Genomic DNA, 26,797 nt, shown 5'->3' on the forward strand with positions numbered 1-26,797 from the left:
TGGTCTGAGACCTGCCTACTCCGAGCATCTAGGCCACAGGGTCAATTCTAGGCTGTGTGTGTGAAGAGAGAGACACCGTTGGTTTTACGGCAACACAAACCTGATTAATGCACAATCCGTGTACAGTGGCATCCTCTCTACATGTAGACAGTCCTTCTATCAACAACCTTGTCCCAACAACACCGGGCTGTAAAGCAGCTCATAGGAAGGACTCATAGGATGGGGAAAACATTCCTGGTCACCGACTCACCAGGAGGCCGTGCTGCAGTCAGCATGATGCTTGAAAAACAAGGCCTGGCAGCCACCAGGTAGAAGGGACCCCAGCTGATTTGCTGCTCCCAAACCTGAGTCACAGGACAACTTAATCTTGAAAACACTGCCGTACCTGTAAAGTTCTACCTGTGCTACGTAGTTGTCTTTAAATCAATTACACCATTTAAAGGCTCTCCACCAGCTCCCGTGAATTCATGAGCTCACTGTTTTGCTTTTTTTTTTTTTTTCCTGTTGCATAAAAATGATGTATAGCAGACACTTAGCCTACTGGCTAAGGTGTATCTAAATTGGGGTACCTGGGTTCAATCCCCAGCTCTGGTTGATTTCAGTTTCCTGTTAATGCAGACCCTGGGAGACAGCAAGTGATGGTTCAAGTAGTTGGGTCCCTGCCACCCATCGGGGAGAGCTGGACTCAGTTCCCAGTTCCTAGCTCCTGGCTGTGGCCTGGCCCAGGGAGTAAACAAGTAGAAGTGGGGGTGCTCTCTCTCAAATAAAAAAAATGTAAAAAAATAATGATGTATGAACCCACAGTTACTAAACTTTAGAACGCCTGCCATCCGTCGGTGGGAGACCCATACCACGAATTGGGAAACAGATTCTGTCTAACGTCCTGCCACACATGGAGACCCGGGGAAGGGGAGGGAATCAGGGAGGTCACGTGGGAAGATCCCAGGCCTCCCGAGTTCCTTTCCCTGAGGCCACACAGGCCCATTACTGCTGTCCTGAAAAACAGGAAGAGCAGTGTTGGGACACAGCAAAGGTGACCTCTGTCACCCTTCACCAGTTACAATGGGCATTATTCATCTACACAGGGGCCGTAAGGAGAGGGTTTCTGGAGGAGGGTTAGTTGGCCTAGGTCTTCTGCGAAAGCTGAAGTGGGGACGGTTTTTCTTTGGCACGTGTCTCCTTGTGCCAGGCAAGGGCTATCAGAGTTACCCAAACTGGTGGGGACCAGCAGGAGCCAGCTGAAGACTTGGGGGGAAGGGACTGACTGTACAGACAGGGTGGGACAATGGCCCTTGCAACCTCGGCTGTGGGGGCCTCGTGCAGCTGGTCTTGCTATCTGGGCCCTCTGCCCGCAGCAGCCTAGGCCCACTGCCAGGGCGAGCCCGGTGGGCAGCGTGGCAGGGGGAGCAGTCTCCCTGCTTCCCCAGCTCTAGGACGCTGAGGACCGCCCAGGAGAGGGAAGCCCCGAGGGAGAACCCTCTGCAGGGCGCGTGTTAACCGCCACACCCTCACGGCAGGCAGGGCGCCCCAGAGTCTGTGGTGCAGGTGCCCGACGAGCCTTGTGCATGCTAGGCCAGCTGAGGTCCTTCCTCCTCAGAGCCACAGGACTTCCTCTGCTTCCAGAATGCGGAGCTTCGGGATGCCCCTTAAGCTAGGTGAGGCGTGATTCAGAATAAATTGCACACGGTTTGGAAGTGGGGAAGCATATGTCCTTGTCCGAATTCCCTTTTCTCGGCCGCCCCGCCTCCCACCCCTGCACAAAGCCTCCGCCTGACCGCAGCTAGGGCTTCAGGGAGCCTTGTGCCTTCACCAGAATCTCTTCTCTGATCTTCGGGTAGTTGGGGTACTCCGCGAGGACCTGGGAGAGATAGAACCAGGTGGGCAGCGCCAGGCGGGGTGCCCCGCCCCACCCCAGGCCCTCCCAGCTGCTGTGGGGGGCTTACTCTGTGGCAGATCTCGATGGCCTCCACAAATTTCTTGTCCTTCAAGTAGTTGAAAGCGAGTTTGAATCCTGTCCAGGAGCAGGGGGAGTGGAGAGGGTGGCACCCTGATGACCCGAGAACCCCTTTGGTTCCCACCACCACCAGGGTAGAAAGGCCTGGAGGCCAGGGCCCCGGTGGGGGGGCTGGTGCCCACCTTCCCCCCCCCCCCCCCCCCCCAGCACCCTGCGTGCACCATGGCAGGCCACCTTACCGACCGCGGGGCTGGCGTGATGGCTGTACTTCCAGGCCAGCTCGTAGTTGGTGGCTGCGTCCTTGTAGGACTGTTCCTTCTCCATGATGAAGCCCAGGTACTCGTAGGCCTTGCTGCACGACTGCAAGGAGAGCCCAGCAGAGCCTTTGTGGCAGGGAAGGCACCGCGGGGCTCGGGCGGGTGCATGGGGCCATGGTGGGGAGCTGCGTCCACTCAAACTGCTCAGGGAACCAGGTGCACCCCAGCCTTGCAGGGGGTGAACTGCATACCCCCTCCCCCACCATAGCCCTTCAGCGGAGCCCTCCGGCCCTCTCTGCTCCCGTTGGCATTGCACTGTGACCCCGGAAGGCCCCTTTGCCTGTCCTAAGCCCCGCACCCTCCTTGTGTTCCACATCCCCCACTATGGTCCCTACGTGCCTCCTCCAGCCTCATGCCGTCACCTGTCCCCGTCCTGCTCTGTCACCCCTGTGTCTCTCTTGTTCCCACTCTTCCCGCTGGGTTCCTCCTCCATTCCTGAGGCCCTCCAGCCCTTCCCGGTGCCCCTGGAGCCTGCCCCCAGCCCAGCTGGCCCGACCCAGGGAGCCCCTCGCCTTGTTGTACTGCACGCAGCGCCGCAGCAGCTCCGAGGCCAGGTCGAACTTGCCGCTCTGGCAGTAGATGTCAGCCAGCAGGAGCCAGCTCTTCTCCAGGTCCTCGGCTTCGGGCAGCACCCAGGGGGCCTTGGCCAGGCGCTTTAGCTGCGTGCGCGCCTTGGGGACCTGCTTCAGCAGCATGTAGGCCTGCGCCACGGCCAGCAGGGCGGGGACGCTGTCCCTCTGTGTACGAGGTGTGGAGTGGAGGTAGGCATGCCTCGGCCCTCCTCTTGGCCCCTGCCCCAACGCCCGCTCGTCCCCACCGGCTGCCGCACCTCGGCCTGGGCTATCTCGATGAAGGTGCTCAGCGCCGCCTCCATGTTGGCTTTCTCCCGGGTGGCCAGCAGGCAGAGGTTCTGCAGCAGCCGCAGCTGGGTGTGGTCCAGGGCCGAGCTCGGGCACAACTCCAACAGCAGCTTCACGGCCGTGCGCAAGCCGTGCTGCTCCGACTCCTTCCTGTCGGCAGCGCTGCGGGGCGTGGGACGCACAGCCTGCCCACGAGGCCCTCACCTGGCCTCCACCCAGGGGTCAAAGGCTCTCCCTGTCTCCCCCGGGGCCCTGCCTCACTCCCCGCGGACCCTTACTTGCTCTCAGACTGGTTCTCCAAAGCCTCTCCACCCATAATCTCCTTGTCTGGGTTCAGACAGATTTGCACCATGTAGCAGGTGGCCCTCTGGCCCCAAGTGCTGTCCTTGCGCGCTTTGTTTAGGAACTTCAAGGCTTCATTGGGCTGTCCTCTGTGCCTGCAGTGCAGGAAGCACCAAGAATCAGGGAGAGGGGGAGTACACGGGACGCTCTGGGGGGTGGATCACTTGCCTCGGGGCTCTGTGTCCAGAGGCTGTCTGCTTCCTTCTGCTAAGCCACAGCCTTGCCTGCCCCCCAACTTACCAGCAGTAGATGCCTCTGCAGTAGTTGAACCCTGGCTCCAGAGGCATCCGGCTGGACACTCTCATGGCCAACTCAAAGAAGGCAGGAGCGTCTTCAAGTTTGCCACTTCTTCGTAGCAGGTCAATCAATTTATCCAATACCGAAAAATTGTCTAAAACAAGAACAGAAATCTCCAGGCTGTGAGAACCAATAGCTGAACCCTATGGGGGTCTCGTGGCCCCTGTGGAGAGAAGAAGGGGGGTGCTGGGAGACCCTTGCCCCCGGGGCCGAGTGAGCAAGGGGACACTGCAACAGCGCTGTGCTTCTGCTCGTCTCCAGTGTTGAATGAATAACGATAATGCTTCCACATAGTCAGAATAGTAGCTAACACCTACGCAGCATGTCCGGGCCACACAGCGAGTGCTGTATCCGTGCGTTAACTATAGGATGGGGCGGGTACTCTCACGGCCCCTGTTCTACACAAGAGGACCTGGGCCACAGAGTGATTTCCCAAAGTTTCCACTTTCAGGACGTGACTGACCAGGGTTCAGAGCCAGGCAGCCTGGCCCCAGGCCCCACAGTCCTGGCCACCGGGACCTGCAAGTTTCACGGCCGCACGGTGCCGTGCGCCAGCCAGGCTCCAGCCTGAACCTCGGTGGGAATGGAGCTACTCGGCCCGGGGAGTGTCTCATTCTCTGCGGCAGGCTGTGACTTCAGCAGGGGACTGGGTGAAGCTCGAGTGGCTGCGACTCGGGGACACACAGGCTGTCCTGGGTCCAGTGCCAAGTGCCTGGGACCAGGAACTGGCCCCTTGGACCTGGGAAGGGCCGGCACGTTCCATTGGGTCTTTATCAGTTTCCTGCTTTTCTGGGAACAATCAGAGAGGAAGGGGCTTCCTCTGCCCAGCCAGGAAGGAGGGGAGAGGGCCCACCCTTCTCCCGGAGAGCGGCCCTGGCTCGGTGGGAACCCGTGTGGGCAGTTGCGACACGCTAAGTAAACTAGTTACCTGGCGTTCTCTCCAGGACTTGGCGGTAGAGACTGATGGCTGCTTCGTATTTCTGTTTTCTAAACATCAGGTCAGCCAAGATCTAGCAGAAGACACACAAGGCTGCAAGATTGCTGACAGCAGCGTGCATGGGTGTGAGGACGTGGGGGCGGGGGTGGGAAGGAGGGAAGGTCAAAAAGGACTGCAAGGCAGCCTCCACAGGACGGGCCAGAAGGTGGGCTGCACCTGGGGAAGGGGATACGTGGGGGGTGGGGCTGGGCTGAGGATGGAAGGGCGAAGGAAGGTAAGGCCAGATGCAGAGCCCAGCAGGGCCTTAACCTACAGAGCCGGCCTCCCCACTTAGGCTCACCCCACCCTGCAGGGACCCCACAAGAAGTCTGGGTGACAGGGAGGAAAAAGGCAGGAACCTGTCCCGCCCTCGCCTTCACCTACGGTGGGTGTGGTTTCCCCTGGAGTCAATCAACCTCACCCTTTCCCCTCAGACCAGCCCTGGGAGGTTGCTGCTGCCCCCTGCTGGCCAGCCTGCTTCTCCAGGCTGTAGGGCAGAGCAGGTGCAGCCTGGAGTCTTCACTGTCTGACAGCCCCTAGGAGAGGGGTCAGCGAGGCTTGTGAGGACATAGGGCTGGCAAGCAGCCTGCACCTGATCACAGGGACTCTGTGGAGCGGGGACGAGGGGGTTCCAGGGTCTCCTACCACAGAAGCAGTCTCATGGGCCTGCTCCGTCTGCAGGAGGGTGGCACACTGCTGCTCGCACAAATCCAGGTTCCCCTGAAGCAGGTGGATCCGCGCCAGCTCCAGCATCACCTGGGAGAAGGCCTGGTGTAACAGACTCACCAGGGAACACTGGGAACAAACTTGGGAATGTCCTCAGCTTATTTCCCCGTACCCAAATTCTAATGGCCGTGCCTCAAAATTCCCCAGGATAATGTCCCTGCCCTCCTGTTCCTGCACCCAGTAAGAACTCCAGTCACCCCATGGGTGCCACCACCCAACCCATACTCATCCTTGAGCCTTGGCTTGGCCTCCAGGAGTGATCTGGACCTCAGGCCCTGAGACCCACATCCTCCAGCGTCAGGACACTGCCTGGCATTAGAACCACCCCATGTGTTCATCTGGGTGCCCCTGCCCCAGGGCCACCTGTGGGCAGCGAACACATCTTGTCCTACTGTATCTCCAAGGCCTAGCACAAGTTCCTGGTGCATGTTAGGTATCTGTTTACGGAGTGAATATAAAGTGAACGATCTGTCACTAGGCACTTCCAGCCACTGTCCCCTCATGTGACACCACTCCTCCCTCACGGCTCCATGACCCCGGGAAGCTGAGACCTGGCAGCTGCAGCCTCTATCATTCCCTACCCCCCACCCCCCACCTTCCCAGGGAGACCTGGAAATGTCAGACTAACACGACCTTTGAAAACGCCTTCCCCACACAGCCGTCCAGAGTGAGCCTGCTCGGCCTTGCTTCAGGGGCTGCGATGGGTGAGGACCAGGGTCAGCTGGAGCAGGACGCTCACCCCAGGAGCTGCCGTTGGCCTCCCCTGGCCTCTACTGGCAGCTCCTCAGGCAGGGCCCCTGTGCAGGTGAGGGAGCTCAGCAAGGCGCTGTGCCCCATGGCAGGGACAAGGCCTAGCTGTGAGGGCCAGCCACCTGGGTGTCCGTGGGAGAGTAGGAGAGAGCCTCCTTGAAAGACCGCGCCGCCTTGGTGTACTCCTTCTCTGCCAGGTAGTGCTCGCCAAACTGGATGCAGATCGAGGCTGCCAGCTGCTTCTGGGCGGGCATCACTTCCGGTTGCTCCAGAGGAATGCGCTTCAATATCCGAGACTGGAAGTCAAAGGCCTTGGAGAGCCAACAAAGCCAGGATCAGAAACCCAGGGCAGGGCCGACACTGTGGTGTAGTGAGTAAACGCAATCACCAGTAGTGCCGGCATAGCATGTGGGCACCGGTTCGAGTCCCGGCTGTTCCACTTCCGATCCAGCTCTCTGCTATAGCCTGGGAAAGCAGCAGAGGATGGCCCAAGAGCTTGGGCCCCTAAACCACATGCGAGACCTGGAAGAAGCTCCTGGCTCCTGGCTTCAGATTGGTGCAGCTCCGTCCGTTGCGGCCATTTGGAAGGAGTGAACCAATGGATGGAAGACCTCTCTCTCTCTGCCTCTTTGTAACTCTTTCAAATAAATAAATAAACACGGGGCTTGATATGCCACTTGAGAAAATTCCAAGCTCTTTTTCCAGAGTCACAGTGTTAGCAAGTGCAACTCAATCGGACAAATGTGGGTTGTTCTGGAGAGCCAAGGCTGCCTGCTGGGTCACAGGAGGCAGGCTGGCATGTCCCCGGGGGCAGGAGCAGAGGCAAGGGCTGAACAAGACACTCTATCAAACTGACCTCCATCACATCTTGTCTCATTTGCTTTGGCTGCCCTACAGGCTAGAACAAGCACATGGCAGGTGCCCCACACTGGCTGCGTTTTTGTGTTGCCTTGCTGGGAATCTTAGGTGGCCCCACAAATACCCATGGCAGAAAATAATCAGGTAAGTAGGCAGCAAGAGGTGTGCATGGGAACCCAGTGGGAGGCAGGGAGAGATCTCAGGTGGTCAGAAGGAGGACCTCTCTCTGCCGCCCCTGAGCACACCCCAGCAACATCCCCTTGGGTGGGCAAAGTGAGGAAGGTATGTCAGGAATGCCAAGGGCTCCAGGGTCAGGGGCAGCCCTGAGTGGAAAGAACGTGGGTTGGACAAGCCAGACCCAGCGCTGACCTCAGCTCCACCACTTGCTGGAACTTGATGCTGGGCACGATTTCTTAACCTCGTTGAGCCTCATCTGTTAGATGGGAATGTCACATTGTTTAACTCGAAGGGCTAACTGTGAGAATGAAGCAAGAAGGCAAAAAAGCCTGGCGTGGAGCTTTCAATGCACAGGAGCTATTGTTATTATCACTATTATCACCACCGCCTTACTTCCTGTACTCCCCAGCCCAGCCCAGCCCAGAGCACTTTGACACCGGAAGCAGCAGCACGGGGAGTAAGTGGAAGGTCAGAGGTGTAACCTAGGTCCTCTTTCGAAGAGGAGCTCCGGGGCCTTCCAGACCTGCAGCCCCCCATCAGGAACTGGCAGGTGAAGAGCTGCAGTCCACCCGGCCATTACCTTGTTCAGAGTTTCCAAGACGTCTTCTTTCTTATGGCTCTTGTACACTTTCGCCAGCAAAAGCAAGCACTCAACATCCTTCATCATGGATGGGATGTCTGTGGCTGCTAAACAGAAACTCCAGTTAGTGTTCCCTGGTCCCTGGTTGGCCGGCTAGGTGGGAAGGGCGGGGCTCAGCCACGGCAGGCGGTGGGACAGCGCGCCCGCTCCAAGGGCTGGAAGCGGGTTAGAACGCTGTCTCACCACCGTCGCGTGCCAGGGCCTGCTTCAGAACTTTTTCTGCTCTGTTGAACTTCTTCAGCTTCAGGAGCAGCTCAGCCAGATGGCGGCACACGGAGTCCTGTCCACTTATCTTCTGCGCGGCCTCGTAGTAATTAACCGCCTTGGTGCAAACAGGAAATGCTGGCCTCAGGTCCGGGTCTGCCCCAAGCGCCTGGCATCGTGCTCCTCCCTTCCAGGTCCCCCCACTGCTGCACCCTCCTCCACCTCCTCTGCTGGGCTGGCCCTCCCCACCGGGGCCCACCCCGGCCCAGCCCGACCTTGGTGTACTGGTGTGTCTTCACGTACGCTTGTCCGGTCCTGCTGACCAGGGAGGCGTCCTGCGGGTTCTTCCTACAGGCCTCTTCGTAGACTTCCAGGGCCTTCTCGGGCTAGTAGGGAAAGTGTCCGGGGGTCTTTCTCCTCTCCCGTGGGAGGAGTGAGGCTGGGAGCGTTTGGTGAGACTGTGAGCCCCTCACTCACCTGCTGAATGCTCATGAAAGCATCGCCCAGCAGCAGGCTGGAGTGGGGGCCGGGCAGGTGTTCACAGAGCTCACTGCAAGAGGAATCGAGGGGCTGGCACTGTGGCGTAGCGGGTTAAGCTGCCGTCTGCAGCATCAGCAGCCCATATGGGGCCCGGTTCGAGTCCTGGCAGCTCTAATTGTGATCCAGCTCCCTGCTAATGCACCTGAGAAAGCAGCAGCAGAAGGCCCAAGTCCTTGGGACCCTGCACCCACATGGGAGACCTGGCGGAAGCTCCTGGCTTGGGCCTGGCCCAGTTCCAGCCCCAGCTGGCCATGTGGGGAATGAACCAGTGGGCAGAAGATGAATCGATCTCTCCCTCCCCCTCCCCCTCCCCCTCCCCCTCCCCCTCCCCCTCTCTCTCCCCAACTCAAAAGCTCACAGAAGTTAAAAATCTAATGGTGGTTACCAGGGCCTGGGGCAAGATGCAGGGAGGGAGGGGTGAGGACAGATTGATGGGTGGCTACTAGGTTGCAGCTAGACAGGAGTAAGAAGTTCTGGGGTTATGCTGTACGGTAGAGTAAGTACAGATAATTAACTGTATTTCTCGCTTTGACCTAGGAGACAGGAGTTAGGATTTCTTTTCTGTAAAGACATGGCAAACATCTGCAGAGATGCACGTATCCCCCCTCGTGGGCCACTACGTGATGTATATATGCACAAACCTACATAAGCAGCAAAGCATGCTGTAGCACCCCAGAAATATGCACCATTTTTACATGCGCACTAAATTTTGAAAAATACACATAGACGTTTTAAAAGGAAGATAAATGGAAACACCCTCCCATATATAAAGTCCTTCAGCGACACCCCCTACTTCTCCTGTAATGCTCTCCTCACTTCACCGTGCACTGTTCGCACCCAATAACTATGATTTCCTATCCACAAAACCGACACTAGTGTGCTACAGATGTCTTCATCGCTCTGAGTCTGTAACCTCCTCTTCCCAGCGGCCTCTGTCATCCAACACTTCAGAAAGCCCAGTGCGGTGCTGGCTCTCTGAGCTGGGCCCTCCTCACTGTCGTGTGGCAAGGGCTGGAGCCCCCCCACCCCCGCGTCCCTCCCATCCCCACCCCTTCCCTTTCCCAGCCCTCCCTAGGAGGCGGCCAGACTGCTCTTTCTGAAGCTCCAGTCTGACCACGCCCCCTGTCGTCCACAGGTCTCCAATCACTGGACCGAGACGCCCCTTCTTCCCCGGCACCCCCCAACCCTCCCGAAATTGCCCAGATGGAGTTTTGCCTGAAGGAAGTGCTGGGAAGGCACCCTCAGGGTTCCAGCACCTGTCCTGCAGAGACCGTGGCTTGAGGCTTCAGATGTCAGCTCTCCATCCGCAGCCACCTCGGACATTGGTCGTAGCCGAGTCACTGGCACTCTAAGGTCAGGCAGAGCCAGTGGCAGGGCGGAGGCGTGCCCTCACAGTTCCTTGGCATCTGCTCTGGGTGCCAGGCCCACAGGCTTCCATGCAAGGGGTAGGGGAAGCGGGGGCGAGGGGCGGCAATTCAAGTCTGTGTCCTGTGAGCAGGGCGCACGGACCCAGCGCGCTCAAATCCTAACCCGTGAGAAAGCCCAGGCTTTCACCAAACCCACTCCACAGACACATGCAGGACACCCGAGCGGAAGATCCTAGGATCGCTCGGGACAGGCTCTCCCGGCGCTGCCTGCGGGGCTCACCGGTAGCAGCCGACGTAGAGGCTCCTGTCTTTGTGGGTGCGCAGGTAGATGTTGGCCATCTTCTCCTTGGCTTCCATGTAGCAGGGCTGCTTGGGTGAGATGTTTCCCAGCATGCTCAGTGCCATGTCCGCGTTGCCCTTGCTCAGGGCCAGGTCTGCGTTGGCGATGGTGACGCGGATCTCTTCCGGCGTGCCGCTGAACTCGTTTATGGCATCCTGCATGACCTTGGTGGCCTCATGCTAAGTCAGGGGAATCAAACAGACCCTCCATGTAGCATCGTCTGCTACAAGTGGGCTGACGGCACTTAACACCCCTCCTGGGAAACTAAAAGCAATCCTCCTTCCCGCTCCTGCCCTGGGCGAGGAGCAACACGGGGAAGATGACTCACTGCTCGGGACCAGAATTCCTGGTTCAAGTCCCAGCTCCTCCGTTTCTGATTCAGCTTCTTGCTAACGCACACTGAGAGAGGCAGCAGGGATGGCTCAAGTACTTGGGTCCCTGCCACCCACACAGGAGACCTGAATGGAGTTCTGGGCTCCTGGCTTTGGGCTGGCAGAGCCTTGGCTCTGCCCTGGGTGTTGCAGGCATTTGGTGAGTGAAACAACAGATGGAAGATATCTCTCTGCTTCCCTGCCTTTCAAATACAATAAAAGTAAATAACTTTAAAAAAATGTTTACTTAGGGTTGTCGATGTGGCACGGCAGGTTAAGCTCTAGCTGCGACACTGGATCCCATATCAGAGTACTGGCTCAAGTCCCAGCTGCTCTGCTTCCAATCCAGCTCTCTGCTGATGTGCCCGGGAAGGCAGCAGAGCATGGCCCAAGTACTTGGGCCCCTGTCACCCACATGGGAGACCTGGATGGAATTGTGGGTTCCTAGCTTTGGCCTGGCCCAGCCCCAACCGTTGCAGCCATCTAGGGAGTGAACCAATGGATACAAGAACCCTTTCTCTGTTTATACCCTTCTCTCTCTGTAACTCTTTCAGATAAATAAAGTAAGTTTTAAAATAAATAAATAAAATGTTTACAGGCTGGTGTTGTGGTGCCATGGGATAAGCCACTGTTTTTGATGCCAGCATCTCATATCGGAGAGCTAGTTTGAGTCCTGGCTGCTTCCCTTCCGATCTAGCTCCTGGTAACGCACCTGGGAAAGCAGCAGAAGATGGCCCAAGTCCTTGGATCCCTGCCACTCATGTGGGAGACCCAGAAGGATCTGCAAGTTCCAGGCTTCAGCCTGGTCTGCTTTCGGCCACTGCAGCCATTTGGGGAGTAAACGAGTAGACGGAAAACTGACTTCTCTCTCTCTCTCTCTTTTGCTCTCATGTGGCATTTCAAGTAGACTAAACTTTTTAAAAAGATTTATTTATTTGAAAAGCAATATGACAGAAAACAGGATGGGGAGAGAAACAGAGAAACTGTCTATCCTCTGGTTCACTGCCCAAATGCCCACAACAGTCAGAGCTGGGTCAAGCTGAAGTCAGGAGCCAGGAACTCCATCTGGGTCTCTCATGTGGGAGGCAGGGACACAAATACTTGAGCTGTTGCCTCCCAGGAGGCAGCAGCAGGAAGCTGCACCAGAAGCAGAGGAGATGGGACTCAGCTCAGCACTCTGATACGGGATGCGGGCATCCCAAGCAATGGCCTAACCTGATGGTCACAGTGCCTGCCCAGAAAACATTTTTTTTAAAGACTCATTTTATATATTTGAAAGGCAGAGTTACAGAGAGAAAGAGGGAGAGACAGAGAGAGATCTTCCATCTGCTGGTCTGTTCCTCAAATGGCAGCAATGGCCAGGGCTGGGCAAGGCTGAAGCCAGGAGCCAGGAGCTTCTTCTGGGTCTCCCACATAGGTGCAGGGGCCAAGCACTTGGGTCATCTTCCACTGCCTTCCCAGGTATATTAGCAGGGAACTGGATCAGAAGTAGAGTAGCCAGGGCTCCAACCAGCGCCCATAGGAGTTGCCAGCACTGCAGGCAGTTGCTTAACCCGCTGCGCCACAATGTTGGCCTCCAGAAAAAAAACAAAAAAACAAAAAAAACAAGTAAGGGTTGGTGTTGTGGTATAGCAGGTAAAGCTGCTGCCTGCAGCACTGACATCCCATATGAGGGCCGGTTTGGGTCCTGGCTGCTCCACTTCCAATCCAGCTCCCCGCTAATGTGCCTGGGAAGGTAGCAGAAGATGGTCGAACTCCTTGAGGCCTTGCAGCCATGTGGGAGACCCGGATGAAGCTCCTGGCTCCTGGCTTTGGCCTGACCCAGGCCTAGCTATTGCAGCCATTTGGGGAATAAACCAGTGGATGGAAGATCTCTTTTTCTCTCTGTTACTCTTTCCTTTCTTTCTTTCTTTCTTTTTCTTTTTCTTTCTTTTTTTTTTGACAGGCAGAGTGGACAGTGAGAGAGACAGACAGAGAGAAAGGTCTTCCTTGTGCTGTTGGTTCACCCTACAATGGCCACTGCAGCCGGCGCACTGCAGCCGGCGCACCGCCCTGATCCAAAGCCAGGAGCCAGGTGCTTCCTCCTGGTCTCCCATGCAAGTGCAGGGCCCAAGGACCTGGGCCATCCTCCACTGCACTCCCGGGCCACAGCAGAGAGCTGGCCTGGAAGAGGGGCAACCAGGACAGAATCCAGTGCCCCGACCGGGACTAGAACCCGGTGTGCTGGCGCCACAAGGTGGAGGATTAGCCTATTGAGCCGCAGTACCGGCCTTGGTTACTCTTTCAAATCAATACATCAATCATTAAAAAAAAAAAAAAAAAAAATCCCCACAAAACATGGAGACAGAGCTGGGCCCTGCCAAAAGCAGCCCAGCCACACAGAAGCAGCCTTGGCACACAGCGGTCAAGGATAAGGCGGTCTGCAGAGCAGCTCTGGAGGCAGAAAATCCTTTTCAAGTTCATGGCCACTGTTCCAGACGACAGGAGACGATGCCCAGCTAGCTTGGGGTACGGGAACCCCCAGCTGTAGTAACCTGATTATTCGCTGGACCTCAAAACCCGCTGACAGTCTCCCTCTCTGTGAGGCCCGGGCCATCCCCTTGCACTTTCCTGCTTTTGCTCAAAGACCTTTTCCAGCTGAGGTGTCAGCCAGTGGAGTTCTATTAGGTTCCTCTCTGGGCCTTGAGCCTGCCCCTCAGCTGCTGGCCGGGCAGGCCATCTTTCCACTTTGACTCTGAGCTCTCCAGTTTTTTGAGTGCAGAGAGCAGGGGTTCCATTCTTTGTTGAAAACAAACGTCATTTTAATTTAATAGGTACAGTTGCTTCATTTCATTATCACAGATGTGAGTCTCGGGCTTTTCTCCAACTCCTTTCGGTTCCTCTTTGACAACGCCCCGGGGTTGGCTGTCGTCCAGCAGCCCTGCCCTTCTCTGGGGGTGGGACTGGGTTCCTCCAGGAATGCCCCTGCTTTTCCCATGCCTCGGCCACATCCCCTGCTCAGAAGGCTCCAAGCCCACGCAGGCAGCTCAGGCTTCCTGGCCCAGCACCTGCTTTCTCGCGCTGCGGCCCAGGGTAACTTCTGGGAGCAGAGGGCTCCTCACTGGCTTGCTCACCTTTGTCCCCAGCCCCCGTCATGATGCCTGGCGGATGGGAGGTCCTCGGGAACTAGGGACTGAATCAGTGACTGTGTGAATCAACTCCTCCTGCACACGGCTGTCCCCTCATTTTGTTACAGAGGGAGAGTCCTTCTCTACTTTCAGTTCTTTTGTTCCTTTTTATAAGACTTAAGGAAGGAAAATACACGTTTCCACTTTCCCATCTTTAAGGAAGATGCTAAATCCCTCTCTCCCCCAGCTCATCCCAGGAGAAGGCTGCAGGTCCCAGTACTGCGGGATCTCAGAAGGGCCCTGGACAAGGCCCCTCCCACAAGGTGCTGAGGCCAAGGAAACATGCAGAATCCAGCCCTGGCCCCAGGCCTTGTCCCTGCCTCCGTGTTCCTCACGGCCTCCACAGACCAGCTGGGGATGCCCAGGTTCTTCCTGCTCTGCCCACCTGGGCTTTCCAAGGCCCTGGAGCTGTCTCATACAGTTAAGCATGTTGTGCACTGCCATACTCCCAGGGGACATAGTTCTTAGAGCTCATGATGTGACTGACATTGCAGCCGTGCCGTGTCTAGTCTGCACAAGCGCTGGTGGTGGCCCTGCCGGGCCTGCCTCCTTGAGATCTTCACGGAGACAGTGAGCAAGCCAGAGAGCAGATCACACAGGATCCACTGGGCTGAGAACTTACCTTGAGGGCAAGGGGAGTCACTGAAGCCTTCAAGTCAGAGAAGGCCCACACTCCCCGAACGGTAAAGGCTCAAATACCAGCACAAGCAGACGTTCGGCAGAACCAGAGAGCTGGGTTCGCAGGCCCACCCTGGCTTCCAACACGCCCCACACCCAAGGGAAAAGAGTACGCCATTGCCTACCAGCTCCCCGTTCAGCCGGAGGGCATCTGCCAGTTCCAGCAGGATGGACACCCGCTCACTGGGCTGCACGGGGTGCCCCCGGAACTTCTTGCCTTCTTCCACCTTCACAGTGGGCAGCTTCATGATCATTTTCAGTGTCTTGATGGCCTCTGCGTGGTCTCCGGATTTGTTGAGTGCCCTGGCCTTGATGAAGTGGTAGAGGGGGTGGTCTCGAACCTAGGAGGAGCACAGTACAGCGGGGGCTCCAGTTTGCCACTGTGGCTGCAAGAAAAGCAGCCATGGACAAAGCCCCATGAGCCCCAGGAGCCCACCCCCGCCCTTTAGGCCAGCAAGACAGAGGGAAGCAGGGGGAGCCTGGGGTGAGCAGGGGCTGCAGCCAGCTGGGCTTCTGGGTGCTGTGCAGGCACAGGGCACAGAGGACCCCCACCTGGAAGTTGTGGCTGACGCCCAGCTCCAAGCAGTGGGAGCACATGGCAAAGTTGCCTTGAGCCAGGTAGATCTGGGCCATGAGGAGGTGGGAATCCACAAAGGTGGGGTCCAGATCCAGGCAACACTTCAGGGTGCTGTGGGCATTCTCCAGCTCTCCTAGGAATCACAAATAAACCTCTCCATATGGGGGTCCTTGGAGGCAGAATGAGGTTCAAGTTATTACTCAGAGACAGCCATGCTGGGCACTGCACCGGGCTTTCTACTGCCTCACTCAAGAGTTCCCTGCCTAGGGCCGGCACCGCAGCTCACTAGGCTAATCCTCCGCCTGCGGCACTGGCACCCTGGGTTCTAGTCCCGGTCGGGGCGCTGGATTCTATCCCGGTTGCCCCTCTTCCAGGCCAGCTCTCTGCTGTGGCCTGGGAAGGCAGTGGAGGATGGCTCAAGTCCTTGGGCCCTGCACCCGTATGGGAGACCAGGAGAAGCACCTGGCTCCTGGCTTTGGATCAGCGCAGTGCACCGGCCGCAGTGGCCACTGTGGGTGAACCAATGGAAAAAGGAAGACCTTTCTTTCTGCCTCTCTCTCTCACTGTCCACTCTGCCTGTCAAAAAAAAAAAAAAAAAAAGTTCCCTGCCTAAAACCAAAACTACTATAAGTCCCTGCCTTGACTCAGACAAAAGCCAGGAAACCCAACAACTCAGGTGTAACACCCTGCTGGTCCCTGCAGCCCTCGGCGAGTTGGCTAAGTCACTTTGCTGTTTTACCTGGAAGCTCCAGGGACCACTCACATTTCAATTCCCACACCGAAGAGCAGAACAAAACCTAATAACAATGGCAATGGCAACAGCCACGGTTTATGAAGCACCTGCTCTATGTGCCACATGCAAAGGACTTCAGCATGTCTGACTGACATCTGTCCTTATCTGTGAGATGGGAGGCCTGGGGCACCACGGATGTAAGGCACTCTGCTTGCAGGGGATGAGGTGAGCACTCCAATGCAGGCCCTTCAGAGCTCTGAGCCCAAGGGCACCAGGGGCCGAGGAGCCTGCCAGGCTGGTGTTTCTGGGGTGGTGGCAGCGGCCTGGGTGTGGAGTGCGATGTGTTGCTGGGCGAGCCCCTCTTTTCTCTGCAGCTGTGTCCCTCAGCAGCTTCTGCTTGGGATCCATAACCTGGTGGGTGGGGAAAACCCTGCTGCCAGGTCCCAAACTCCCTGCTCCTTCCCTGTGAGCTGTGGAAACGGGAAGAGGTCACCATGGCAACCTAAGCAGCAAGAGGCTGTGCTTTGGCCCCAGATCCGCTGGCTACAGTCCTCCCTTCCCGGCCTTGTCCCCAGGAGACCTCGAAGTTGCGGGCAGACCAGCACCCAGATGAGCGGGGGTGGGAGAGGAAGACGGGGCAGCTCTCAGCACAGTGCAACCCACATGGTGCAGTGCTGAAGGGCAGACGTGGCTACTGGACTCCGGATCCTTGGAAGCCCTCAGGACACCGGAGCAGCCTGGGGTGGGACAGACAGGCTTTGGGTCCCAGCAGTGCTCCCAACTCCAGCTTCCTGCTAATGTACACCCTGGGAGGCAGCAGGTGACAGCTCAACACTTGGATACCTGGCACCCATGTGGGAGACCCAGATGGAACCCTAGGCTTCTGGTTTTGACCTGTCCCAGCCCCAGTCCAGTCCAGACTATCGTGGGCATTTGTGAACTGAAGTGGGAGATTTTTGCTTGCCTGTCTTTCTGCCTTTCAAATAAATAAATGACTTATTTACTTGAGAGGCTGAGTTAGAGAGGGAGAGACAGAGAGAGAGAGAGGTCTTCCATCCACTGGTTCACTCCCCAAATGGCCACAAAGGCTGGAGCTGGGCAGATCCAGAGCCAGGAGCTTCCTCCAGGTCTCCCACACAGTGCAGGGGCCCACACACTTAGGCCATCTTCTACTGCTTTCCCAGGCCACAGCAGAGAGCTGGATCGGAAGTGGAGGGACAAGGACTTGAACTGGCGCCCGTATGAGATGCCAGTGTTGCACGTGGATGCTTAACCTACTATGCCACAGCACTGGCCCTGGATTAAAAAAAAAAAAAGATTTCAAATAAATAAATAGAAATAAAATACAAGCTCTGTGAGAGAATTTTTGCCTATTTTGAGTACTACTTTATCCAAGTTCAATAACTATAACCTACACAGATCAAGTTAGTCATCCAAAAATGGCCTGGATGGGAGAGACCCCTGCTGGTGCAGGTCAGATCCCTAGGGGACCGGAAGCTGGAAGGAGCAGGCAGGCCCGGTAAGAGGCCCATGGTGCCTCTGTGCAGTCTGTGTTTAAAGTATCCCAGGCAGGGAGCCTGTGGACACATCTTGCGGGCGGGGATTTGGGGGTGAGCGAACAGAAATCCCAGCAGGTGCCTGAGCAGACGAAGAGGGCTGTGAGAAGACACGACCCTGCCTGGTCTCCAGGATCCACTGGCTTACCTGAGAGGTACTTGACCTGAGCCATCACATACATGGAGTCGAGCAGAGCTGGTGCTGCCTTGACCACAGGAGTCAAGATCACGGTGACTTGGTTAAGAAGTGGAGCCACGATCTGGCCGGGTGCCCGGGGCTGCAGGAGCACAGGGGACCTGCTGTGTGGTCTGCCCGCTCTAAGAGACACTCCAGGAGTTCTCACAAGGCAGGGCTCCTGCTTTATCCCTTGCTAGTCTATGACCCGCTCTTCCTAGAGCATGAGCTCCAGAGAACGGGGACCCTGTTTTGCTCACTCTCATCTCCCTGCTACCCAGGGTGATGTCTGGCACAGGGTACAGCACCCAGCAGATACCTGCTGAATGATGTGCTGCGAGGTGTGGAGGGGCTACCAAGACACATGAAAATACCGTCCTTGTCCACAAGGGACCTTAACTGGCCTAGAAAGTGGCACGAGCAGGTCAAGATGAACACATAACTTAGAAGGCTCTGGGAAAATGGGGAGCCAGGTTCTAGTCCAGGGTAAAGGCAGGGCAGGGGCCAACACCCTCCTCCTCCAAGTGTGCTCCCTGGGCCAGCAGCAGCAGCATCGCCTGGGAGCTTGTCAGGGCTGTGAGGCTGTCACAGTCAGCATTTGCACTGGAACAACCACCTCCCAGGGGATCTGTGCGCTGCATGTTCAAGTTTGAAAAGCACTGGTTTCCCCCACCCCAGCCCCACTCCAGCCTGGGGACTGTGCCCTACCCAAACCTGCACCTCAAAGCCCTGCCGTGAAGATGGACCTTCCCCTAACCTGCTTAGGGCAGAAGAGCAAGTACTCCTTGGCCACGCAGACCAGGAAGGGCGGGTCCAGCTTTTCAAAGTACTTGCAACCCATGGGGAGGCCTTGCATGCTGCAGAAGTGGAGCTCCACAGCCTCTTGGAGCAGCGCCGTGACCTCCTGCTCCCCCTTGTTCTTCCTGGAGGCCAGAAGAGCTTGGAGGAAAACCAGCACCTGCAGAAGTGAGGCCTGAGTCTCAGGGGCAAAGTGGAGGCGCAGGCCACCTTGGCTGTTCTCTACTGGAAGTGGGCAGTGGGAAGAGGGCAGGGGACACAACCCCGGAGCCCTCCATGCGCCCGGGAGTGCTGACCTCCGACTTCCCTAGGGACTGCTGCACCTCCTTCAGGAATTCCAGCTGGTGCTCCGCCTCTTCCAGGTGGCCCTCCAAGATCTGGCACCAGATGATCCCTGTGAATGGACAGAACGAGGCTGAGCAGCCCATGGGGTCAAGGGCACGGGTGAACCAGAGGAAGGAAGGTGTCCCAGGGCAGATCTCTCCCAGCAGCTTCTCAAAGTGTGAAATACCCCCAAAGGAAAGAATTCAAATCATATGGGCAAATATAGAAAAGCAACCCCAGCTCATGCTCTGGGCTTAACAATTCTGTCTCTACAGCTGACCACTAATAAGCATTTGGAGGCTATTCCAACATTGTTTTAAGTGCATGTTATTAATGTATATACACACACAGATGAGCCTACCAATGGTTTCAAAACGTGCATACACATGGCAATCAAAGTGCATATACACCACCTTACAACCTGCTTCTGCCACTTTTATATATGATGGACTTATCTTCCCATCACTTCATACAAGTCTACCCCATTCTCTTTACTGACAACAGACACAATATCCTGTGGATATAACCATTTAGCAATCGCATATTTAGCTTATTTACAATGTTTTTGTATTACGATGCCATAGTGAGTATTTTCCTATGTTCTAATTCCTGAACTAGAGCTGATGAGTCAAGAGGCATGCATATTTAATATGCATACAGATAGGTAGACAAGAGTTTATCCTAACAGCTGAGACATACATGTCCCGTGCTAGAGTACCTGGGTTCAATACCCAGCTCTGGCTCTTAACTCCAGCCTCTAGCTAACACAGACCCTAGGAGGCAGCTGTGATGGCTCAACTGGATTCCTGGCATCCATGTGGAAGACTTGGATTGAGTTCCTGCATCCCAGCTTCATCCCCAGCCTGGTCCTGGTTCCACCCTGACCATTGTGGGCACCTGGGAGTGAAGCAGTACATAGAAACTCTGTCTATCTGCCTCTCAACAAACTCATTTTTTTAAACACCAATAGACAAGGCCAACTTGGTCTCTGGAGTTACTTGAATTTACATTACTGCCAAGAATTTTAAGTGTCCTTTCCCAACAAATTCACAGGCTGATCTTTGCCAGTCTAGAAACTGAAAAGGAACCAGTTTCAATCCACATCTTTATTAGGGAGAATACAAATCTTTTCAGAGCCTTTCCTTTTTTGCTGTGAGTTGCCTGTTCATAGCCTACTTGTTTTTCTTTTTGGGTGATTTTTTTTCTTACCTTCTAAGATGAACCACTGTTGCATTTTCTACATGCTTCCCACCTATATTTTAACTATGTTTTTACCTTGTCTATCACCATCTAGTATTTATGCAAATAGATAGAATAGTTGCCTCTACAACTTCTGAGCCTGTAATCAGGTTTAAAAATCCTAATTTTATGTTGAAATACTTAATGCACCTGGAATTTGAATATGGTGTGAGGTAGGGAGTGGCATACGCGTATATACGTATGCATTTTTTATTTTATGATGGAAAGCCAGGTGTTCAAGCAGGAGTCACTGAACAACCTACTGGTTTGCAACCAGGACTTCCATGACTCGTCTGTCTGTTTATTCCACCGGCGCCAGCCTCGGGCTGATTTACTCTCTGTGGTTTTGCGATACGCTTTGATGCTGAGAGTACCACTCTCGGTTCCTCTTACTCGTTTCACAGATAACTTCCCAGCTGTTCGGGAGCACTCACGCCTCACTGTTGTCCTCATCGCCACCTTGATAAGTGAGTTACTTCCTGGCCACTATTTGGCCTGTCCACAGGCTTCTTCACTTGCTAATGATGTTTTTCATGTTTTTATGTTTCTTTTGTTTTCTGTGCCTCTTTCATAGCAGTCTGTTTTCGACTTGACATAAAAGCTTGGCCAGGCCAGCGCCGTGGCTTAACAGGCTAATCCTCTGCCTTGTGGCGCCGGCACCCCGGGTCCTAGTCCCGGTCGGGGTGCCGGATTCTGTCCCGGTTGCCCCTCTTCCAGGCCAGCTCTCTGCTGTGGCCCGGGAAAGCAGTGGAGGATGGCCCAAGTCCTTGGGCCCTGCACCCGCATGGGAGACCAGGAGAAGCACCTGGCTCCTGCCTTCGGATCAGCGCGATGAGCCAGCCGCAGCGGCCATTGGAGGGTGAACCAACGGCAAAAAGGAAGACCTTTCTCTCTGTCTCTCTCTCACTATCCACTCTGCCTGTCAAAAAAAAAAAAAAAAAAAAAAGCTTGGCCAAACACACTGCAGGTGTTTTGGAGGAGAAAAGCCTTTTCTGGACCCAACCTCACCTCTGCTGCTCCAAGGGCCACTGCTCTGCATGGTCCACTCGGCCCCTCTTCCAGGCTGCTGGCAGATTTATAAATAAAAGACTAGACCGCTGAGCGCTAGTTGCCAGGCAGATTTCCCAAACTGTTAGGGTCACAAGTTTTCCCACAGCGAGCAGATAGGATGGTGACTCCAGGCACACGAGTGGGCAGGGCTTGGGCTGGGGTGAGTGACACAGGTTTTCTGGCCACTGCACTTCCCTCTGGCTGACTGCTGGGGCTCTCCCTGATAAAGGAACATTTTAGGGGATTTTGCCTGTGTGCCGAGCTGCCTGGCCTTTTTGTCCTTCAAGTCCCTGGGCAAAGTGGGAAGTCACCTGACCCAAGGCCCATGAGAGAGAGGCTCCTGGATGCCTGTCCCTGGGCTGGGCATGGCTCCACCCATCCCCCCAGGGCCTTCTCACTGCCTGCTGCCCTGCCCGACTCTCAGGCCCTGGTGGCCCTGAGCTGCTTCTTCAGTCTGGAGCTCTTTGGGGAAAGCTCATTCGTTAGCTGACCCAGCTCTGCCCATGCCGACTTAGGGGTTTCTAGCTCTACCTGGAATTGTCATGTGTTTGCTATCATTAACCTTGCATCTTGTAGAAATATGAAGTTCTCCAAAGTTGCTGGTCCTACTGAACCATGTTGCTGGACTGCAATGGATTTGTTATCTTTTCAGAATGTCTTTTATAATTTTTTTTAGAGAATTTAGGACTGGAGGAGAGACATGGATCTGAGGGGCCAGCCTGGCAGAAACCATGAGCATCTACTCAGACGATACTGGGAATGAGAGGAGTCTGGAGGGTGGGGCAAATGTGCCCGACTTGCCCTTTGGGCCAGGGCAGGAACCGATCAGCTCTCAGCACTGGGTCACATGGCTTCCTCAACCCAAATCAAATGTGGTCATTTAGAATACACCAGAGGGGGCCAGCGACACCAGCTGCAGTGCCCACATCCCATATGGGTGCTGGTTCCAGTCCCAGCTGCTCCATATCCCATCCAGCTCCCTGATAATGAGCCTTGGAAAGCAGTGGAAGATGGGCCAAGTGCCTGGGTCCCTGCACCCATGTGGAAGACCCAGAAGTTGTTCCCGGCTCCTAGTTTTGGTCTGACCCAGCCCTACCCGTTGTGGCCATTTGGAGAGAACCTGTGGATGGAAGATCTCTGTCTCTCCCTCTCTTCCTCTGTAACTAATACCTTTCAAATAAATAAAATAAATCTTGAAAAAAAAAAAAAAAAAAAAAAAGAATGTGCCAGAGACCATGGTGTGGGAAGTTTTGAGGGAAAAAAAGTGTAAAATGAAAATGGGGATGTGGAGGGAATTATTTGACATTTATAGAAGGGATTAAAAAAAAAAAGCAGGCCGGCGCCGCAGCTCACTAGGCTAATCCTCCGCCTTACGGCGCTGGCACACCGGGTTCTAGTCCCGGTCTGGGCACCGATCCTGTCCCGGTTGCCCCTCTTCCAGGCCAGCTCTCTGCTGTGGCCAGGGAGTGCAGTGGAGGATGGCCCAAGTCCTTGGGCCCTGCACCCCATGGGAGACCAGGAGAAGCACCTGGCTCCTGCCATCGGAACAGCGCGGTGCAACGGCCGCAGCACGCCGGCCGCAGCGCGCCTACCGCGGCGGCCATTGGAGGGTGAACCAACGGCAAAAAGGAAGACCTTTCTCTCTCTCTCTCTCTCTCTCTCACTATCCACTCTGCCTGTCAAAAAAAAAAAAAAAAAAAAAAGCATCTGGACAGGGAAATAAAAGTCTCAGAACAACCATCGCTGGTGGCCTTCAGTTCTGGGACCTGCGAGGGAGGTACATCTGGAGGCATGTGTGTGTGCATGTGTGTGTGCATGTGCGTGTGCGTGTGAGCATGTGTGCACATGTGCATGAGTATATGTGTGTCTGTGTGTCTGCACGTGTGTGCGAGTGCACGTGTGCAAGTGTATGTGCATGTGTGAGTGGGCCATGGGGGTGGGACTGTCTCCAACGCTGGTCTCCAAGGGGAGGCAGGGCCCACCGAGTAGAAGGTTGAGGCTGCCAGTCTTCCAGGAGAGCCAGTTTGGACAACCAGGGTCTGACAACGATCAGAGTGATTTTGACCACACTCTGAGCAGTCCCGTACCTCTCACTTCCACACTAGTGGACCTGCAGAAGGCCACCCCATCACGCAGCGTATCCCTCAACTCACGAACCCTCTGTGGAGAACGGCTCCTCCTCTAGACCCCTGGAGGCTGCCCGGCTGGGCTCCCACCCCCGCCCCTCCCGGCCTGTACAGACCTGTCAAGGCAGCCACGCTGCCCTCGTCCAGCTTCATGGCCTCTGAGTACCACAGAAATGCCTCCTTCACCTGGTTCCGCAGGACGAGGAGGTAGCCCAGCTCGGTGGCCACCTGGGCGTAGGAGGGAGTGGCCAGGAAGATGCGCTCCATGAAGCTCCCCACCAGGTGGAGAATGGCCTGGTGCCTCCCGCACTGCACAGAACAGGCACCGGGGACAGGGAGTCCAGTCAGTCCAGCCCTCCTTGGCAAGGGCACGCCAGGAACGGGGGACGCCCTGGCAGGGCTGTGCAGCCTTAGGAACCTGCCTCGGCCACAGGGACCTCCGAGGGACCCATCTCCTGTCCGGCCAGGCATTCACAAAGAGGTTTTTCAAAGACTAAAGCCGGGTGAGAGAAGCCTTCTGTGCCCCGTGTTGGGCAGCGTTCCCGCCAGCCACCATCTGCCCCCCGCCCCGTGTGGAGTGCATGCACAGACGGAGGGAGAGGAGGCATCCTTGTGGCCTCCCACTCTGTACTTCCGGTCCCCGAGGCCCCAGAGCTGTGCACGTTCTTAGTTTTGCTTTGGGGCCACAGGGTCTGACAGAGACACAGATCCTTGGACAAGCTGCTCTATTTGGACCTTCCTTGGTATCAAACAGGCCTAAGAAGCCCCAGGCTGATTCCATAAACATAAGTACTGGAGGGACTGGCACTGTGGCGTAGTGGGTAAAGCCACTGCCTGCAGTGCTGGCATCCCATATGGGAGCCGGTTCTAGTCCCGGCTGCTCCACTTCTGATCCAGCTCTCTGTTATGGCCTGGGATAGCAGTAGAAGATGGCCCATGTCCTTGGGCCCCTGCACCCACGTGGGAGACCTGGAAGAAGCTCCTGGCTCCTGTCTTCAGGTCAGTGCAGATCTGGCCGTTGTGGCCAATTGGGAAGTGAACCAGCGGATGGAAGACCTCTCTCTCTCTCTGCTCCTCCTTCTCTCTCTGTGTAACTCTTTCAAATAAATAAATAAAATCTTCAAAAAATAAACAAACACTGGAGCTGGGTGCCCCAGCCAGGGCTGGACGCGGCTCTGCTGCAGGACAGCTGGGACACTGCCTTCTTTCCCAAAGTAAGGCACCTTAAGACCCCATGAGGGGCATCTGAGCCAAGGATACACAGCCCACATGTCACAGTCATCAGCCAGAGGCAAGGGACAGCCACAGAGGATGCACTGAGTTTGAAGCAGAAGGAGAGGGTCAGGTGTGCAGGGGGCTCCCCGGGGGAGCTGAGGTCCCCTAAGGAAAGCAAGGAGACCATTCCAGAAGCCAGGGGAGACGTCTTACCAGCCTGCTAACCACCAGAACTTTTTCCAGATGGAGTCTTGGATTTTGGGGCTCGCTCATCTCCAGTGCCTTAATCAGGTTACTAACATGATCAGCAGCCTGCCAGGACAAAACAGACAACGTCAAAGGCAGCATGCAGAGCCAGGGTTGGGCAGTAGCTCTCTGCCCTGGCTGCACATTAGCATCAATTGGGAGATGTAAAAAATACCCATGCTCAGGCATCGCCCAAGCCCGAGACTCAGATGAAACCAGGCTGGGGTGGTCCTGGCGTTAAGAATTATTTCAAAACCTCCCAAGTGGAGCTTGCTGGAACACTATTCAGCTAGGACCTGGCACTGCCTCTCTATTCTGAGTTTGTGATGAGAAGCTACCCATTCAGACCTACTGAGGCAGAGCCAGGAGCAAAGTCATACAAGGGTCTACACCATAGCAGGCCAGGCCTTCGGCAAACCACCTGGGCTAGCACGGGGTCTCTGCTCCATGTTGCTATTTGTCACCGTATTGGCACCTCTGTCAGTACAGAAAACCCTCCCAACAGCTCTGTAGGTCAATGTCACTGCCCAAACTCTCCACTACAGCAGTGAAGGGTCGGAAGGGTTAGGCAATCAGTCTGCCAGCTAGTGTTCTGGTTTTTGTTGTTGTTGTTTGTGTGTGTGTGCGTATTTATTTCCATCTGCTTGAGAGAGAGAGAGCGAGAGCCAGAGAGAGAGAGAGAAGGAGGGATGGAGGGAGAGAAACAGAGATCTTCCATTCTTTAGTTCAGTCCCCAAATGCCTGCAATAGCCAGGGTTGGGAATCTCATCCGGGCCTAACACGTGGCTAACAGGAACCCAAGCACTTGGGCCATCACCTGCTGCCTTCCAGGTACATTAGCAGGAAGCTGGATGCAAAGTGTGGAACAGCTGGGACTCAAACCAGCACTCCAATCTAAGATGTGGGCATCCTGAGCAGTGGCTTAACGCTGGGTACTACAGTGCCTGCCCGGAGCTTGGGTTCTTCCTGATGAACTTCCACCCTCTCCTCACCCAGAAGCAGGGAGTTCTTGGTTCTGGCAGCAACCTAGTGCCAAAGGAGAAACCCAGGCAGTGACAGCCCACAGGCCAGGGTTTGAGGTGGAGGCACAGAAGGCTACTGTATGTTAACTCTGCCGCTGGGATTAACCCCCAGGCCAGGGCCCAGAAAGGCCTGCCCAGTGCTAAGGATAGCTTTGTTCTTTGGTTCCTACCTAGAGGCAGGGCTGCGGCCCTTGCTGAAGGTTCCTTCTAAATATGGACTGTTCCCTCCATCTCACCCCACCCCACCAAACCCACAATCTCAGAGCTGTGCAGAAGAAACCAGAAGTTACTTCTTCCTGCCATGACCCCGTAGAGACTCTCAATTTGCTCTAGGCTCCACAAACCACTGTACTTTGTTTATTCAAAAGGTGATGCTTCAGCTAAAAATACAATTTTTTTTTTTTTTGCAAGCAACACATCTGAACACCAATGTTTAAGAATTCTAGAAGTGGGTGTTGTGGTGCAGTGGGCTCACCTGCCACTCGTGACGCTCACATCCCACATCTGAGTGCCAATTCAGGGTTCTGGCTGCTCTGCTTCCCACCCAGCTCCCTGCTAACGTGTCCTGGGAGGCGGCAGAAGATAACTCAAGTGCCTGGGCCCCTGCCACCCACATGGAGACTGAGATGGGGTTCTGGACTCTGAGGTTTGGCTTGCTCCAGCCCTGGCTGTTATAGACATTAGGGGAGTAAATCAGCAGACAGAAGTTCTTTCTTTGTCTCTGTGTACGTTGCTCTACATTTCAAGTAAATTAAAATAAATAAAAAAATAGTAATAATAAAAGGAATAAAATAATAGGTGTTCCTGACTGCTTTTGAGGACTATGTTAAATTTCTTTGGAAAACTCCAAGGCTTAGGGGCTAGCTACTACCTGTTCATTTCCCAGGCAATTCCATAACCATTCCCTTAAACAATGGCATTTCTTGGGGGCCAGCACTGTGGTATAGCAGGTAAAGCCGTCACCTGCAGTGCTGGCATCCCATATGGGTGCTGGTTCAGGTCCCAGCTACTCCATTTCTGATCCAGCTCTCTGCTGTGGCCTGGGAAAGCAGTGGAAGATGGCCCAAGTGCTTGGGCCCCTGCACCCACAGGGGAGACCCGGAAGAAGTTCCTGGCTCCTGGCTTTGGATTGGCCCAACTCTGGCTGTTGCAGCCATTGGGGGGGGTGGTAA

General features: G+C 55.4%; 1 protein-coding gene across 4 annotated transcripts in view; it reads right to left on the minus strand.

The window, feature by feature from the left end:
• Positions 1-1,780: 1,780 nt before the first annotated feature.
• TTC21A (tetratricopeptide repeat domain 21A) overlaps positions 1,781-26,797 on the minus strand; it is a 33,905-nt gene continuing 8,888 nt past the window's right edge. For 2 of the 4 annotated variants that reach the window (XM_062200132.1, XM_062200130.1), the window contains 22 exons: positions 24,571-24,669; positions 23,259-23,451; positions 18,700-18,797; positions 18,363-18,563; positions 17,579-17,708; positions 15,117-15,274; positions 14,690-14,905; positions 10,289-10,527; positions 8,579-8,651; positions 8,377-8,487; positions 8,084-8,219; positions 7,838-7,944; positions 6,345-6,533; positions 5,392-5,502; positions 4,699-4,780; positions 3,714-3,864; positions 3,410-3,568; positions 3,101-3,293; positions 2,784-3,008; positions 2,194-2,314; positions 1,944-2,011; positions 1,781-1,858 (listed from right to left, as the gene is read on the minus strand). In XM_062200132.1, coding sequence (XP_062056116.1) covers positions 1,781-1,858; positions 1,944-2,011; positions 2,194-2,314; positions 2,784-3,008; positions 3,101-3,293; positions 3,410-3,568; positions 3,714-3,864; positions 4,699-4,780; positions 5,392-5,502; positions 6,345-6,533; positions 7,838-7,944; positions 8,084-8,219; positions 8,377-8,487; positions 8,579-8,651; positions 10,289-10,527; positions 14,690-14,905; positions 15,117-15,274; positions 17,579-17,708; positions 18,363-18,563; positions 18,700-18,797; positions 23,259-23,451; positions 24,571-24,669 — 3,138 coding nt within the window. Of the gene's footprint in view, positions 1,859-1,943; positions 2,012-2,193; positions 2,315-2,783; positions 3,009-3,100; positions 3,294-3,409; positions 3,569-3,713; positions 3,865-4,698; positions 4,781-5,391; positions 5,503-6,344; positions 6,534-7,837; positions 7,945-8,083; positions 8,220-8,376; positions 8,488-8,578; positions 8,652-10,288; positions 10,528-14,689; positions 14,906-15,116; positions 15,275-17,578; positions 17,709-18,362; positions 18,564-18,699; positions 18,798-23,258; positions 23,452-24,570; positions 24,672-26,797 lie in introns of all 4 variants that reach the window. The other 2 variants (XM_062200131.1, XM_062200129.1) reach the window with 2 other exon arrangements.

The sequence above is a fragment of the Lepus europaeus genome, chromosome 9 (genome assembly GCF_033115175.1).
Source record: "Lepus europaeus isolate LE1 chromosome 9, mLepTim1.pri, whole genome shotgun sequence".
NCBI lineage: Eukaryota > Metazoa > Chordata > Mammalia > Lagomorpha > Leporidae > Lepus > Lepus europaeus.